The 18990-nt window shown below is 36.3% G+C and overlaps 1 protein-coding gene across 2 annotated transcripts in view; it reads left to right on the top strand.

Annotated features, from left to right (window-relative positions):
- LOC126175653 (nuclear pore complex protein Nup133) overlaps positions 1 to 18990 on the top strand; it is a 114289-nt gene that overhangs the window by 82898 nt on the left and 12401 nt on the right. For both annotated transcript variants that reach the window (XM_049922564.1, XM_049922554.1), the window contains exons 16-20: positions 202 to 403; positions 6098 to 6231; positions 6317 to 6553; positions 10735 to 10929; positions 15103 to 15206. In XM_049922564.1, the coding sequence (XP_049778521.1) occupies positions 202 to 403; positions 6098 to 6231; positions 6317 to 6553; positions 10735 to 10929; positions 15103 to 15206 (872 nt within the window). The remainder of the gene's footprint in view (positions 1 to 201; positions 404 to 6097; positions 6232 to 6316; positions 6554 to 10734; positions 10930 to 15102; positions 15207 to 18990) is intronic.

The following is an 18990-nucleotide window of genomic DNA, read 5'->3' as shown; positions in this document are numbered from 1 at the left end:
TCTTAAATTCATAGAGCTGAAAGTTTATATGGATTGTATACTTAAAAAAATTCACACTTACGGGACTCATTGTGGTCGGGATTCATTTTCAAAATGCTGTTTTGCATGCAGTCCTGCTATTATTTTTCAGTTAGGAGTTAAAGATGATTATAAAATTCAGTATGAATCAAATATTTGTTTTATTGTGTTTTTGGATTTCAGCGAAAACTCACTCTTGAGTGTGGATCCTCCATTACAGGGGATATTGTATTAAAAAATCAACTGTTTGATCAGTTGGTCAATTTGATTGATATTATTCTTGATGGACACAAATGTCGTCTTGAAAGTATTCGTGGAACCGAAAAATTTGATGGCTTGTTTCTGCAGTATGAACGTGAGCGGATGTCTCTGATTCAACCATTTTGTAAGTTCCAACAAAAAGCTATTTTCATAATTGGAGAACTTTATCTGCATGTAACAGAGAAAAATCGTAGACAAAAATTTCATTATCTGGATAAAATTTAGTTATAGGTATGGATAACAGTTACAATTAAGTAACGTATATGCTGGTCATGGATACACGTGCAAAAGCACCACATCTTTAGCATTAAAAAAAATGTTGATAAACCAGACCCATCACAAGATACTTGATGTTCTGTTCAGCTTCTTTAAAATTTGAAGTGCTTTTGGACTTGTATGGATGCACAGGACATATAAATGCAACAGTACCAGAAAAGAGGTTAATTTCAAGTGGAGAGTGCCAGCGGGTGTCCGTGTATGCCTCACTACAGTTCGCAGCCCTGTACAACGCTGGCCACAGATGAAATGCCTAAAAGCAGCCATTTCCAAACTGTCATGTAGAATTTGGCATTGACAGTCTCACCTTCAAGGATGAAATTTCAATGGATCATTTTATTGCTGTTAAAAAAGGTGGTCAGTATCACCTTGAACCAAGGCTTTTGGTGGCAACTTCTTTTGGGATATTAGGAAATTAGGGAACACTATTGATTTGTTAACTAGGACCTCTGGATTACTCTGGAAACAGAAAGTAATATTTTCTGTAATTATGGTCTTCAGAAAATATGGATGTTGGTCACCTGTGCCATCTTCAGCTTTTTTCATTCATCTGTTTATCTATTCATCTATTCATTCAGTCATAGTCTGTCTTCCATAAATCTCAGCAAAGTCTTCAGGCATAGGGAATGAATCAAGTTATACACAAACTGACGAAAGTTCTCACATTCACAACTATGGGAATTTATTCTAGATTACCCTTAAAAACAGCTACTCTGTAAAAAAAACTTCTGCTGTTCTTCTAAGCTGCTCAGCTGCTGCTGGTATCTAGCACTTCATGGTAAGCATTTAAGCAACTTCTCATATAAAGATATCGGATGTGTGTATACTGGAAAAGTTAAAACATATGAAAATGAAAGTTCCCCCCCCAAACACACACACACACACACACACACACACACACACACACACACACACACACAAAGTGTGTGTCGTTTTTTTTACGAAGGCCCTACAGGGTGAAAGCTTTATTGGTAACAGTCTTTTTTTGTTGTACCTATCTGCGACTCAGCATCTTCGTTGTATGGTGAGTGGCAACTTCCATATTCGATCCTGAATTTCCATTTGTTTAAAAGTTAAAACTTGTTTCATGTAAACATCAGTGTCAATAGGAATTCTGGTGAGTTGTACAAGGCCAATAGCAAGCTCTCTTAGTTTAGTTTAGAGTTTTTGGGGATTTCCAGTTTCCTGTCTGACATCTTCAGGCAATCTTTTAATTATCATTACATCAGAAAGTAACGCCCCATTTTGCATTCTGTAAAGAAGCACAACATTCTGTATGAAAATTGCCATATACGAGATGCCTTTTCTGTGCTTGTTAGCTGTGCACCATGAAGCAGATTTACCCCTTGCCCACATTCTCAGTAATTGATTATGTAAACAGAGTTCTTGCTGATCACTATTTCCTTTGTTACCATTTCCACAGTCAGTCACTGATTTTGTGCTAACGGCTGTGTCAGCTATCCAGTGCTTTCCCGTTTGTTGACAGTTGACCCAAATATTACTCAGAAACAAAAACTTTCTTCACTTCCCCAAACCAATATAGCTCCTTATTGTGGCTCCCATTCCTTACTTTTGCACGGCATCACATAAATGTTCCCCATTTCGTGTCATATGTAACAAAATTCGTTATGTGTTGCTCCATCTCGCTGTGATTCAAGCCTCTCGCTGTGATGCAAGCCTCTACACTTTGTACTTATTTGTTTTATCAGACAAATTTATTTCATCTTAGAAAATACCATATTACATTGAGCAAACTATCATGTCTTTCCTTGCATACTTTTAACACACTTTTCCAATTTATGTATTAGTCCATTCATGAAATTTAACCAATCTTTCACAGTTTCTTCAAAACATCAGACTCTGTTAGCACTTCGGCTCTGATCAGATCTCCATGCTGCTGTGAAAAGACCTGTGGGATTATAGGGGAGGGCACCAAATTCATATTATTGAGAAAAAATACCTTGTTTCATAAAGCACCTAGCGTCCAGCACGCGTTCTTCTATCGATTACTCAATGATTATGAATGCATCTAGGTTGGTTTTTGAACATTTTTGATCAAATTCTAAGTTGATTTCTGAATGAATCATAAGTGTTGATTTTTGAATGCGTGCATAGTGTACGTGATGTGTCTGTCATGGGAATCCCTATCGCATCTAGAAATAAACTTTCCTGCAGACAAAAGGTGACGAGTCTATACGAGCTGAGCAAATAAATCCGAGAGGGTGAATGACAATCGCTGTTTATGTGGTTGACTGGGTTTGCAAATGATCAGCGTTGTTATAATTACTAGCTAATTCCGTAGATTCAGACTACCAGAGCAGAAATAAATGACTAACAGGAGTAACAAGCAACAAAGATTACGTCTTGTATTTGTGTATCCAAGAAAATAAAATTTTGACAGAAAATTTTTGGCCAGACCACTACATTACTAAGGGCCAGTTATACCATCCCTGGCTAGCAGCCGCTAAAATTCTATTCTGGGAGTAGTGCGGAAAATGCGTTGTACGAACATGTAATAATGCCTAACTGGAGAATAAATGCAGGATAACTAAACCGGTGATTGTGGCAGGGTTAGTGAAGTTAACCAGAGAATAAATTTTGACACTGGCAGGAATAGTTACAGAATCAGTGATGACAAGATTGTTTGTTAGAACGAGGAAGGAGAAGAACGGGGACTCTCACAAATTACGGGAGAATATGACGTTTCCAAATTTATATAAAAATTTCATACTACTTTTCGATCTCATGCTTCAGAAGCTAGAAAGTATGAATGAAATGTGAAAATATTTCCTAACATAAAACTTTTTGCTTGTAGTAGCCCTAATAGACATTTGATATTGGTACTTCATGAATTATATTCTGTCGTTTTATAAAAATGACCATTTGTGCCAAAACAGTCTCATTTATTTGGTGTGTGTAACAACTGCTGCTATATTAGGTAGGCCTATTTCGTTTTATCTAGCAGACAGTGACAAAATACACATAATCAGATCGAGAAACCACACCAATCTTGGGTACTATTTGTATTAATAGCTTTTCTAGTATTAGACAGCTACATTTCAGTTTTTCATGTAGCAAAACGTTGACGAAGTATAAAGCTGTGGCAAGGTTAGAGAGAGAGAGAGAGAGAGAGAGAGAGAGAGAGAGAGAGAGAGAGAGAGAGAGAGAGAAAAGCTAGGACTTATGGATTGAAAAAATGTGTACTGCCTTGCTTGTCTCTTGTCTTTACTCGTTTTATGTGTCTGATATTTAATTTTATGTCACACAAAACAGCAAGTTCTTAGCTAATAGGAATACATTCACACAATTACAGAAGGCTAAAATATGTTATTAGTTACAGATTTTATTTTGTTTCCACCTATCTGACAGTCAAGACTGCAGATTTTCTGAGGAGTTCTTGTTCTGCCTGTTACAAATAATCCCATCCAGTATTAATTGCAAGAATTTTTTAAAGAGGGACAGGATATCAAACTGGCCGACTGGGAGCAGGAGAGGCACCACAGGACATTTTAATTTCCACTGGCATGAATATAGTTTAATGGCACCCATTACAAAATATACACGTTTGAATTCCACAGAGCGAAATACAGAGACGTGCGATGGAAGAACGCTGTGTGAAGAGGCGTGGCACTGCACTTCGGCACGCTTAAGACCAAATAACATATCCTATGTTCCCTCGAACATATATGTTTTATGTATCAGACTCTTCAGAAAGATGTGTGCTACAAAATGAAGATATTTTTGAAAAGTTGATTTTTTTTTATTATTATTATTTTAATTTTTGGCATCCTACCTCAAACACTTGAGGGAGGCGGAGCGCCACTGTCTAGTATTGCCCTGGTTTGGAAATAGCGTGGATCTGGACCTGATGGACAATGCAGTCTGAGTTGTAGTGGGGAAGGTGGTAGTCTCCACAAGGCCTGTGTTTACATTAAGTGATTTTGTTGTTTCATCTTCGTTTATTGCTCTCAGGTTTTTATTTGAAACGAAGTGTTTAATTCCACACTACTGGCTAGTTTCAACTGTTCGCTGCATTTCAAGTTCGTGTTTTCATGTTCTAGCACGTATGGCATTATGCCATGATAAAGAACCAAACATGAGATAATACGGTACTGGTACTCCAAGAAAATTTACATCTGAATCTGGACATACGAATGTGCACTTTAAGTTGAATTATGCATTTTAGTATGGTTCACAAATTTTTCTTTGTTCTTGGAGTATCCTCTAATTTCTTGTTTCTTATATAACATAATGTAAAATCTTTCAATGTTTTATACGTATGAATGTACCGGCTTCCTGCATCATCGTAGCTGCGCAAGCGTGGCGATGCCTGTCATCTGACCCAACTGCTGAAATGAATCTATTTCTAACAGGTCGCAGGAAAATATTCCGAATAGATGTTTGAAAATTTTTACTTTCAAGTAAAGTAAATTTCCTTTTACACAAGATGAACTCTGTGCGCGAATGTCTGATGAATTTCATAAATCACAGAGCGTTTGACTCTTTCGAAAATCAAATCTTTTAGGACGACCATATCAAATATTTTCAAGCCCAGACCAGACATTTATGTCGTCGTCAAAAATTTTCCTGGCACATTTGTGTGATGTATCTTAAAGTGTAACATGCGCAAAAAAGATCAACATTATGTGTGAAAGCTGAGCTTCTCTTGCAGCTTAATAATCTTAGAGACTATGTATATTAATTTCAACCATTACCTTTTCCTATTTGTGTGTTTGCGCTACTTAACAGTGATGTTGCAATTGGCTGACTACATCACGTGTCCTATGCTCTGAATATCCACTGCCATCGGCTGTCAAGATTGCTTGACATGAGCTACGACTGGCTTACAAAACTTCATCGCAATCTCGATTTCAATCCTTTGGAAAGTAACATGCAGTGTTTGGTGGAATTTGAATTTATACTTTCCTAATATGAAAATATACAGTGTACAGGTTACTTTACATCAGACATCTTTCCAAAATGTGTTTTTTCCCCTGAGTTTCATTTTCTAAAGTGCCGGGAAAATCTAAGCCGGTGTATAAAATCACAACTATTGAAAGGATTGAGATGTTTCACAGTTACGAGGAAAAGTATATGTTACTTAACACGGAATAAGTGTATTTTCGTGTGGGGGAAACTGAATTTTTAAATGGGAAATCCGGGAAAATTCCAGGAATCTTTTTCCTCCTCCATGTATACACCCTGTAAAATGCACCCATCCAAATCAGATACCTTACGTAATGCTATATAGACTGCCTCAAAAAAGAATTCATCCAGAAGCTTGTAAAGTTTTCACTCTTGTCTGTGTGCCTTTCAACGACACAAGAAATTATTACCTTTATTTACCCTTTAAGTTATTTACATTTTACCGGGACTTTCCATTATCATAATTCCACAATTGTGTTCTTCAGTTTTTTTTTTTGGTTCTTACAAGATTAAATGCATCGTGAATGTTGCCATATAGCAATATCATCGAAAATATTAGTCAAGATATTGCTCCATGACGTGTTTTCTAAATTGAATTATTACTTTTTTATTACAGTGATAATGGAAGAATATGAAAGGGCAGCCATTCTAGCAGAAAAATACTGTGATTTTCAAATCTTAATTGAAATTTGTGAATCAACAGAAAATCAAGAACGTCTGGAACAATATACGAAGAAATTTGCAGACCAGGTATGATAGTACATAATTTAAAACTAATAAATGTATGATGATAACAACTAACTAGACTAAATTTACAATTTTTTTGTTTGTTTAGAATTTCTCCCATTTCCTTTTTAATTGGTACATCCGTGAGAATAAACAAGGCAAATTGCTGGAATACTTCAAGGAGCGCAAGCTGTCTCCTGACCAGCAGCATTCATTGACAGAATTTTTGACGAAGTATCCTCATTTGTCATGGATAGCTAGTGTTTTTAGTAATGAATTCAGTGATGCCAGCCAAACATTACATCATCTTGCAAAGGAAGAAACTGAACTACTCTGCAGAAAAAAGGTATTCATAAAGCAGTACATGTATTCAGTTGGTTTAATGAGAGATACAGCATTATCTGAAGTATTTAGTATGTTTATTTGATTTAAATATTTAATACAGAACTGCTTTATTGGAGATCATTATTATATAATTTGCACATTTAGTTCCTCGCTATTGCATTTCTAAATTTTCCAGTGGTTTTAGAATGCTTCCACTTTTCTCTCACAATAATTTTTTCACTACCAATAATTATCAACTGTACATCATAACATTCTTAAAAGTTAGAGGCTTTTACAAACTATGATAAAATTATGGTTTAGTTTTACATAGATGTTTATGAAAAATAAATACAAACTTGGTTTCTTCAAAGTGCAAACAGTTTTATGTAGCAGGAGCTGTTACGTAAGGACAGTGAGGAAATGTGCCTATATCACCTGACAGTTGTCAAAGTGAGTGACAAACAGTCTTTCTGTGGAATTTTGCAAGTTTAAGCTTTGAATCAATTAGCTTTTAGTTTTTAGATGATTGTCTCACTGGAGACACTACATTTTCAACAAAAATTTATGAATTAGAGATAACAAAAGAGCATTGGTGTTGACACACTATCTTGCCAGATGTAAACAAAATTTCTGCTTTCTACAAATTTTGGAAATAGTATCCTCATTCAGACAATCATCCCCACAATTTCAGTGTACATCTGACTGAAAATATATTTTTGAAAACTCAGCATTGTTCTGCGTGAAGTATTTTATAGTAAATGAATTATTCTGATTTACAGTTGGTAATTATACAAATTTTGATAGTTTGAAAAATCATTTCTCCTTAAATTCAGTGTTGATAGTTACATGATTAGTGTAATATTTACACCTTTCTCCACTTATTGATCAGTTCTTTCTAAGGAAGTTTTTAAAAGTTTGCTATGGCATAATATTGTGTTCAGCATGTATTATAACTGTCACATTGTGTTCCAGTTAGTTGTTCCTTTCAACAGCTTTGTAAGTTATCTGTGTTGTAAATAATTTCCCTCTATTTTTTAGTTTTCTACAAGTATCTGTTAGTGTGCATAATCTCTACGAAACAAGACTTCTCTGTTTAAATGTATTCAGAGAGATGACTTCCAAAATCTATCGGTTGTTGTAACCATTGTCCTTGAATACTTTCCACAAATGGCTCAGTTCTTTCAGCATGTTTTCAGTGCCTGAAAGCCTTCTTCTCAGTCCACCAAGTTCCTCAGAACAGAATGTTTCTGCAGTGGGTGGTGATAGCTGCATGCTACACAAATCTCTGAACAGAGGAAAGATCAGCCATCCACAATCTAAAGACAGATGCTCGTTTAATTATCCTCCTTGCAGACAGAGATTCCATCAGTGTCATGATAAATGGCAGTGATTATCAAATAGAAAACAAGTGCCAAATGTTGACTCCTCCACAAAAAAGCCCTGCCATAGTGATCCCATTCTAGAAGTCCAGTATAATGTCCAAACCCTACTCGAATCCTAAGGCGTATCGCAGAATCGTTCTCCTGAATCCAGTCGGATTTCCCGCACCATATCCTAACACATCCCTTATTCTCTCGTCATCCCTAGAACCAGCTGCTAAGCCCCCAACCCCAAAATCACCCAGAATTGTCCTGTTCTGGAACAACTGAGCTGTGTCTATTGGCAGGGATTCAACTACCTACAATGACCCAGGTGCAAACTGCACCACAGAAGAAAAAGAGAAAAACAAATGTATATCTAGTATTACATACATAGACAATGTATCACAGAAGGTTGCAAATATTTTCAAAAATCACAAAGTAAAAATTGGGTTTTCTACATCTAATAAACTACAACAAAAACTAATACATAATATAAAGTGTAATCATGATCCATATTCAGACTAGGTAACATTCCAGGAATGCTCCATGTTCTACCTAGGACAAACAGGCCGAAATTTCAACACCAGGTACAGAGAGAACACTAAAGCCTACACACACAACAAACACACTACTTCAGCAATAGCAACACACATACACAATATGGGACACCCACTTGTAAAAATAGAGCAAAATGTCAAAGTATTCCATCGACTAATTAAAGGACATAAACTGGATGTGCTAGAAGAACTAGAGATATTCACATTACAGAAAATATGAAGGTAAAATATTAAACGAAAAACTTGAAAGTGAATCAGTGAATTTCTTCAGATGTTTTGATAGTATACTTAAAGAAAAATAGTAAAACATAGAAATAAGCACAATTGTAAAATGGATGTAAGTAGTTTATGAGCCAAATTGTTAAGATAAATGACCTCTGTTCAAAAACATATCATAATCAGTGGAACACCTACAATGTTATCTCTGTGGACTACCTGTAAGAAGATCTTTGTAACTATTTTGTTTGTATAAGACATTTTTGATGTGTAAAGTGTACAACAAGTTGTGTGTGATGTTTTGTGTGTGTGACAAATGGACAAATTCTTCTAAATTTCGCCACTAACTTCACCAAAAGAATCGATACCCAACCAAAAAATCACGCATTTCTTATATATTGCAGTAAAAGTCGACGCACGCACGCGCGCGCGCGCGCTCACACACACACACACACACACACACACACACACACACACACACACACACACACACACACACACATTGACAACATCAATAGAAATGGCTTAATACACACAAAAAACGCACTTGAAAATGGGAATAATTTCCCAAAATGTGTAGTGCGAAAAGTACAATAAATAAAAATCGTGACTTGTAGCAGAAGATTTATTTATAAACAAATCTATTGTTTTCACAGTCGCAGGCTTTCAAAAACCATCTCTACCTGAAGGTAATTGAAATAGTCCAGAACCCTGGTCATTTCGTTGACGACAATGTCCACAGCCAGAACACGTATTTGTATTCAGTATATTTTGGAGTATTAGAACAGAAAACACACCTTCACAAATGTAATGTATGACTTGTAAAAACTCAAGAAAGCGACAACATACAAACATAAATGTTGCAGTTGAAATCTGTTTCTATGCGGCACATACACAAACAATAATTATTATGAAAACACACACAAATATGCATACCTTTCTCATCAGTATTTAGTAGAACATCGTGACGAGTATAATCATCTTCTGATGAAAGGTCTAAAACTACAGGTGGTGGTAATTCTTTCTCAGATGAAGAATCCAGTGGCTGGCCCTCAGATTCATGATCGAAAATCTCATTCAGCCCACTTATAATGTCCTCTTCTGTACATAGATGTTTGGTCGTAATAAATTTCTATGTTTATTTACACAGTTAGAATGCACAGCAAAAACCGTATTTCATGAGATAAAGCGCTGGCTGCGCAGTACTTCCATACATGCTCAGACATGTTTTAACCTACTCTCCCACTCCTCCCACACTAGAAAGCGGAAATATCAGGCAGTGAGTTCTGCAACTACTGACCAAACACAGCCTAACAATAAACATGAAGCTACACAAAAAATGTGATTGTTATAGCAGCTGCAGCAGAGGTGACAGAATGACCTGTCCACCATTCTAGGTGAATCTTCATATTTCTCTTTTAAGGTATTTTCACAAAATGTAAAATTAAGTATTGCGAATTACTTTATTTCATAAGAAGTCAAAGAAATTCAGCACTCTAGGTAATAATGCAAAAGAATGACAAACGAAAGTATTAAGAAGTGGGTCACGAGTGACCCAGGTGCATTTCTAAAGTTAAGCACATTGTACACCATTGGTTCTTGCTGTTGATAGTGGCACTATTCCTTTTCAAGAACACATGTCATTACACAAATTAATTTCCACAATAGTGGAGTCCTTCCTTTGACTACATTCTCACTCACACACTAGTGATAACTCTACTTCTCATACATTTAATGGGCCTCAGAATTTATTTGGCTGCTTGGCTTTGATATTTCCCATACTTGTTTTGTGACATTGAACACACAAATATGATGACCTGAGACACAAAAATCATTATTTCTCCTAGTTATAATTTTATTGCAGATTCCATTTAGTTGTAATGAAAATAAGTCCATATTCAAAGTCATCTGGTTTTTGGAAAGGTGGATAATGTGAGCACATTTTTCGCATTTTATCATGACAGAACATTGGCGTTTATTTTGCTTTTATGATATGATTTTAATGTTGTTGTGTTCTAGATCTATCAGTTGCCTGTAATACATGACCCTATTTAATTTTTTCCCCTCAGTCTATGCTGTCACTTTCAAAACTTGCACATTTGGCAGCTGGTAGGCAACCCACAGAAGAAAACAAGGAATTAAGATCAATTGATGATGACTTGACTTTAATTGCGCATCAAGAAGATTTACCAGAAACAGTTTTCACTGCCCTGGGATATGATTACAAAAAGCAGAAAGTTCTTACTCCAGCTGAAATTATAAGGGTGAGTAATTATTATTGTTGTGAGATGTTTTACTAGACCATTCCGCCAGTTCACTATAATGCTAAATCTGTATTAGTAGATGAACTTAGTATAGTTGATTCATGGGCTTTGTCATTTTTATGGTGACTATCAATAATTTGGTGCATTGTGTAGCACACCATCGTCTTTAATAAAGTACAGGAAAGTCTGTGGTGCAATACAAACAGCAGAAGAGTTAAAGGCAACCAACCATTCACCATATAGTTGAGACATTGAGTGATTGCAATGTTTCAGTCTTGTTTGTGTGTCTGTCAGCTCCTCAGTGCCTCAGCTAAACATTGAGTGGTTAGCTTTATCAAAGCCATTGTTTACTTTCTGTCATCCATTATATTGGTTATTCAATTTTATTTAACAAACATCACAACATTTCTGATCTGTATGAAATAACTTGTAATCAATTGACCCTGTGTAGAATTAGTTTGTAGCAAATAAGCTCCTTTGTAATACAGGCAAAAATATTGACTGTTTCTATTATTTATCTCAAAGCATACAGCAAGTAAATGTTACAAAAGTTTATGAATATTGGAGGAAAAGATAATAATTCAACTACATTTCATAGAGGATCTCATGGGCTTCCTACCAAATGTTGAAGCTGATAGATATTGTTACGAGCTGTTATTTTTTGACATGTTTGGTCTTCTCCGGCAAAAGAAGAAACACACACACACACACACACACACCTACCTTTGTGATACCAGCCTGGCAAGTAAAGAACCGTTGCTAACATATTTTATCCTACAAATATAAAAGCAGTTATATCATTTGTAACCTCTGCACAATTTAGCCTTTGTTCATTGGTAAGATGAAAGTGCAGTTCACCTCAGAAAAAGACAACAGCTCATATGCCCTCCTTTGAATGTTTATGGTACTGCATTATATTTTGCTCCAAAAGTCTCCTTGAGAAATTTCTGTAAACAGTTTTCATGGGGTAAACTAAGAATATACACAATGTGATCAATACTATTTGGGCACTTGGCTGAAAATGACTTAAAAGTTCATGGCGCCCTTCATCGTAAATGCTGGAATTCAATATGGTGTGGGCCCACCCTTGGCCTTGATGACAGCTTCCACTCTTGCAGGCATACCTTCAATCAGGTGCTGGAAGGTTTCTTGGGGAATGGCAGCCCATTCTTCACGGAGTGCTGCACTGGGGAGAGGTATCGATGTTGGTCAGTGACTCCTGGCACAAAGTCAGCGTTCCAAAACATCCCAAAGGCGTTCTGTAGGATTCAGATCAGGACTCTAGAAGGCCAGTCCATTACAGGGATATTGTTGTTGTGTAAACACTCTGCCACAGGCCGTGCATTATGAACAGCTGCTCGATTGTATTGAAAGATGCAATCGCTATCCCCGAATTGCTTTTAATCAGTGGGAAGCAAGAAGGTGCTTAAAACATCAATATAGGCCTGTGCTGTGATAGCCATGCAAACCAACAAGGGGTGCAAGCTCCCTCCATGAAAAACACGACCACACCATAACACCACTGCCTCAGAATTTTACTGTTGGCACTACACGTGCTGGCAGGTGACGTTCACTGTGCATTCGCTATACTCACACCCTGCCATTAGATTGCCACATTGTGTACCATGGTTTGTCACTCCACACGTTTTTCCACTGTTCAGTCGTCCAATGTTTACGCTCCTTACACCACACAAGGTGTTGTTTTGCATTTACCTGCATGATGTGTGGCTTATAGGCAGCCGCTCAACCATCAAATCAAAGTTTTCTCACCTCCTGCCTAACTTTCATAGCACTTACAGTGGATCCTGGAGCAGTTTGGAATTCCTGTGTGAAGATCTGGATAGATGTCTGCATATTACACATTACGACCCTCTTCAACTGTCGGTGGTCTCTGTCAGTCAACAGATGAGGTTGGCCCGTACACTTTTATGCTGTATGCGTCCCTTCATGTTTCTATTTCACTATCACATCGGAAACAGTGGACCTAGGGATGGTTAGGAGTGTGGAAATCTCGCATACAGAGGTATGACACAAGTGACAACTAATCACCTGACCTGGTTCGAAGTCCACGAGTTCCGCGAAGTGCACCATTCTGCTCTCTCACGATGTCTACTGATTACTGAGGTTGCTGATGTGGAGTACCTGGCATCTGGTGGCAGCACAAAGCACCTAATATGAAAAACGTATGTTTTTGGGGGTGTCCGGATACTTTTGATTGCATAGTATACCACAGCATCATACATAGGGACCGGAAAAATTTGCATTTTGTGATAAATGCAAAATAGATGGAAATTCTGCCTTGAAGTGCAAAAATACTTAATAGATTCTATTTCTTAGCAAATTGTATCCAGATGAACTATATTACCAGTGTTAATTTGAAATAGCCTTATTTTCTGTGTATAAATATTGAACATGCAACCAGTTTTCAGTTATTGGTATTGTATTGGCGAAACCCAGTTTAGAAAGGTAATATGCGTAAGAACCTGTTTGCAGAATAAAAAATTTATGAACATGACGATGTTATCAATGCAACCAATTATTGGTGCCATGCCAGTTGTGAGCAATTGAATGATCTACTTAAGGTACATGCCACATAATGCAACTCACTACTCATGTGTGGAACCTAGCATTTTATAACAGAGAAACACGTATGTTTCTTTAACTAAAGCTTAAAAGACGGTATAATGTGGACACTTTAAACACGGCGAATTAGGTGATGGATGTTTTGAACTTTGATTGCATAGAATACCATTATGGGGTGGGTCTGAATTATTTCATTAACAACGCTCTGTTAATTTCAACAAACAATTGTGTGGAGGCTGTGTCGCCCCCCCCCCCCCCCCCCCCCCCCCCCAATGCTTTGTGTTGTATGTTGATCGTTGTTTTGCTAATCTGAAATAAGTGAAGTGACTAATCCTGGTCCATCACAGATTTTGATTATATCCTTACCACACCGGAAGGGATCGACAATCCCTGTGACAGTGTATCAGTCCTGCTGTAGGCTGCTGCCCAGTGAAAGGGAGATTGGACTTGTTTCCCCACAACGTTCCCCTCCCCATTGGTGGTCCAAATTCTAGTTTGTTTACATTTATGGCCATCTGTCACTAAGCCAATAGTACCTGTACTCTGCACTATAGCGATTGGAAAACAAAATCTGTAACATTTTTCGCTTGTGCTGAAATTCTTCCCTCAGTGTTAAAATAGTTTTACCATACGTTCAGTTCTACTCCTACGCTATGGGCCTTGTCAGTTCTATCTGAAGCATCGTCCAGCATGGGTCGCACAGAGTATGAATGCCCACGAGAGTCGACATCAATAGTCTGCAGATTTTGTAATCATCGAATCGAACAGGAAAAGAAAAAATGTCCGGAAACACCGTAAATCGGAGACACATTCAGTTCACTGGTGAATACTACTGCTGCTTTTCCACAGAACAATCATTTTTGAATGCTTAAATACAGCAAAACAGTGAAAATAAAGACCATTTCGCAAGAAAAAGATGAAAAAATGTAGTGTAACAAACTTTTAAATTTCTGTGCCTGATCATTTGCGAACCAAAAAAGGTGCAAATTTTGTCAAAAATAGCTGCTACATTTTCTGGTCCCTAATGATACACATCACTGTATCATGAAAATACAGTTATATTTGCATCACAGTCTCATTCTTCCAATATGAGTAATAATATTATGTTAGAGTGACAAGTAACTTGCGGGACATGTGTTGTTATATTTTGTAGATTAAAGATGTACAAGTGTCTGATAGACCCATCATGTCAGTAGATTTTTTTTAAACTGAACATTCTGTAGAAAGTGTGAAATTCCATCAAATCTAAGGCATCTATAAATACTTCAGTCAGTTACCATCATGTTTCGTTTATACCCAACATACATTCTTGCCACTGAATTTTGTAATATTAACATTTGTTTAGAACTGTGTTACCCTTTTTGAGATTTGATGTATAAAAAAATATTGTCATTGACAAATAGGAAAACATTGAAACAGTGATAAAGTTTAAAAGTAAACAAGTTGTGACACACATAAGAAAGAGGATGGGTGAACAGTCATTTATTGCAGCTAGAAAAGGTTTTTGATGGCTTCATAATTTTATGACATTTCATAAGTAAATTTTCTGATTTTTGTTTTGTTTTTCTAAGAAGCCTTTTTTCATTTCAGTTGTACATAAGTGAAGAGAACCATATGATACAAGAATATGACTTTAAAAAAGCCCTGGACTTACTTGATTACATTCCTGATGAATTTGAAAAGAGTGAATTAAGGTAAATAATTCTCTTGCATAACTAACTTTACTTTTTCTAGCAATATTATATAGTGTTACCACAGTCAACATTAGCTGTGTTTGAATAGAAATATTGAAGTGTGTAGCTACGTTCATACATTAAGTTATATATTATGTATTAATGGAGCTTCTGATACTTTGTGTTGGTATACATAAATCTCTTAGATGCTTCATACCAACTACACCAAAAATTATTGTTTCAAAACCTAATAAGGGGCAAAAAGAGACTACACTCCCTTTGCATTGTAGAGTTCACTTCTAGTAACCAGCACTTGCTTCTGCCCATCACTTTGACAAGTGTGAAGTGCTTTATTGTTGTGTATAGTATGGGAAGTATCTAGCATAAACAGAGTGGATACCTCAGCAGATTTGTTCATCGTATTGATACATCATTAAATTCTGAGATGCATCAATGAATTCATGAGAAACTTAATCTTATTTAAAGTGATACTGTAGTTCTTGCGCCAAATTGGCCTATTTCGAATGCTATCTATTGAAAGCATGGGAGAACTTGATGGCTGCTAATGCCATTGCCAACAAATTTTCACACTTGGGTGTTGAGTTACTGGTGTGTTTATTTGTGATGCAGAGCACAGCTGAAGGAATTCATAAGCACATAGTGTACCATCACGATTAAAATGTATGGGAAAGATTAGAAATTTGTTATTGTTATATTAAGTTAAAAGTAATTGCACAATAAGCTTATCCCTAATCATCACAAAAGTCCCTAAACATCAAAAAAGGCTTGAAACATATTGTATCAGCATGCAGTTTAAGGTATTTGCAGGTTTAATGGGGAACAGCCATGAAAGTATGGAAATATGTTGATTGGGAAAGACTTCATAGAAACCTAATTAAGAAATTATCTGACACCACACTGTAGTCAATCAAAATATGCATTCAGGAAAAGAAAATCGTGGAAACTGGTGAAGAAACAAAAATGTTGTTGTGGTCTTCAGTCCAAAGACTGGTTTGATGCAACTCTCCATCCTGTGCAAGACTCTCCATCTCTGTATAATAACTGCAACCTACGTCCTTTTGAATCTGCTTTTAGTATTCATCTCTTGGTCTCCCTCTACCATTTTTACCTCCCCCACTGCCTGCCCCGCCCCCCCCCCCTCCCCAAAACACACACACACACACACACACACACACACACACACACACACACACACACTCTTCCCTCCAGTACTAAATTGGTGATCCCTTGATGTTTCAAATATATCCTATCTACCTATCCCTTCCTTTAGTCAGTCTGTGCCACAAATTTCTTTTCTCCCCAATTCTATTGAGTACCTCCTCGTTAGTTACATGATCTACCCATCTAATCTTCAACATTCTTCTGTAGCACCTCATTTCAATAGTTCTATTACTGAAAGTTAACAAATTCATAATTGTATTATTTTACTGGCAGATCTAAGACAGAGAGATGATATCGGTCAATCTATAATGTTTCTCCTGGTTGATTGCATCGTAGAATCTAGTCGGAGATGTTTTTTTAGTTAAGTAGCATTGCTATATCCAGTGCGGGTATCGAGGTCAACATAAAACTTCTGAATCAGATTGAAAATAAGATTCTCTACAGAAAATTTACTTGGAATAGCACCTAGAAATTTTACTAATTGTTGTACTGTGGATTGTCAAATTTTGAGAAAAGCGAAGTCAATTTAAGTATATGATGTAGTCATAATATCCGATATTTTGGGAAGAGCATTGTAATGCACTAGATAAATCAGAAATCAGAATGTATTCACAAAGAATTACCATGAAGTTGTCCAAATCCCAGTTTGAGAAGTGATATTTTTGGGCCCTATTGTAAATACAAAAGGATTTATGCCAGATCCATGTCAATTAGAAGCAATATGATTATATCCTGAACTTACAAATAAGAAACAATTAAAATCCTATTTATGAGTGATAGGCTTTTACAGAAAGTTTTTAGCAAAATCGATATTAAATAATACTGACACTCTTGAAACAAAATACACAGTGTAAATAGACTTGAGATTGTAAAACGGAGGTTGAGGCCATTGGTGAAAGTTTAGCAAAATCACCTTACTGTCCCATCCAGAATGCAAATATCCATTTCATTTAGCATCAGATGCCAGACTATGGTCTTGGATGCCAGGTTTTACAACTGATAGAATGATGCTAATAATAGCGCAGAGCACTGACAGACTGAATTCACTTGTACAATACTAACCCATCATGATAGAAATTACGGGATTACTGAAATGGAAGCATGTGCAGTAGTATAGTCACTAAATCGTTAAAAGTACTTAATCAGAAAATGAAACCATCATAACCAAATTAAATTCTTGTGCGAATAGTGCCTACTGAGTAAGTCTACTGTGTACCTGTCTACTCCACAAGAGAAAAGATAATGCGCTGTGACTTACATGTACACAGGTCATAATTCATCATCTTTTCTCGTGTGGAGTAGATGGTACACAGTAGACTTACTCATTGGGCACTATTCGCACAAGAATTTAACTTTCCTCAAACACTGGAATGTATAACAATATTGGCCTTCTGGCCGAAAGCTATATTTGTGACAGTCTGTATGTTGTGCCTATCTGCAACTCATCATCTCTGCTATATGGTGAGTAGCAACTTTCCGTTTCACAATTTAGTTTTTCAGTAGTATAAATAAAAGGACAAAACAGTGTAGTGTTTGATGCCTTATCTTAGCTACCATTAGGTTTCCAAACAAATCAAGATTTGAAAGAAAGAGGTCATTTTGCTATTTACGTCTTAAAAATTAATAGATATGAAATAGTTGTCAAAGATTATGCAATAATTTAACTCATTTACAAGAGATGATGATTTATTAAACGATAGTATAGATAATGTAATGTAATTGATGAAAATGATCACTCGAAGCCACATAAAGAAATATTATTCCATAAAAATAATAGATTGAATAGGTGGCCACTCTGTGTACCCACAAATAGTATTGAACTCTTAACATGCGATGTACATTTGGACTTTTTGGATATAAAAAGTGTGTTCTACATACGATGGAGTGTTAGTATTATCACTCTTGAAATAGGTAGACTGACCTATGAATGAAGCTGATAGTGAATTACAAAGAGCTGAGATTAAAGTGTGTTTAATCAAAGGAAGGGAAGAGGGGAACATATGTCAGTATTGTACCAAGTGGCATATTTAATCCTTCTGAAAAATTGCAAACATAGTATCAAGAGAGAAAAATTAGCTGTAATGTTTTACCTATTATATGAGAAACCTATTGTTGTTGTCAGTTGAGCCCGTATTTTTAGATTTTTGTAAAATGGGTTATAGCCCTTTATAGGTCTAAACAAACTATTTTAGGCTTTATGGAGCTCTAATGAAAAATATAATGAAAACTGGTACTAACACAAAATTTATTGTAATTTTGGAGCAGTTATTGTAGTGCTTTTGGAAAATAAGCAGTTAACTATTCCTTATATCGACACTTGAAAAAATGCATATATATTTTTATAATATTTTTATGAAAAGTCTTTTACTGAAAAATTCTTTTCACCTGACACAATATAAAAACCACATTCAGTTGTGTACATAAGTATGACCGCAATCTGTGGCCTAATGCTACAACTAACAAGAAATTTTTTCATTACATATCTAAGGTTTGTAAAGTGAAATGTCTTCTGTTGTCTCTCAGTGAATTTTTTAAGGTGGGGAAGTTCTCTATACAGTACAATAGTTCAGTGGTGCATATTTAGGTACAATTGCTCATGCCCCCCCCCCCCCCCCCAATACAG

This window comes from Schistocerca cancellata, chromosome 1 (genome assembly GCF_023864275.1).
Source record: "Schistocerca cancellata isolate TAMUIC-IGC-003103 chromosome 1, iqSchCanc2.1, whole genome shotgun sequence".
Classification (NCBI taxonomy): Eukaryota; Metazoa; Arthropoda; class Insecta; order Orthoptera; family Acrididae; genus Schistocerca; species Schistocerca cancellata.
Note: the sequence above shows the minus strand (reverse complement) of the source record. Positions and strands in the feature narration are given on the sequence as shown.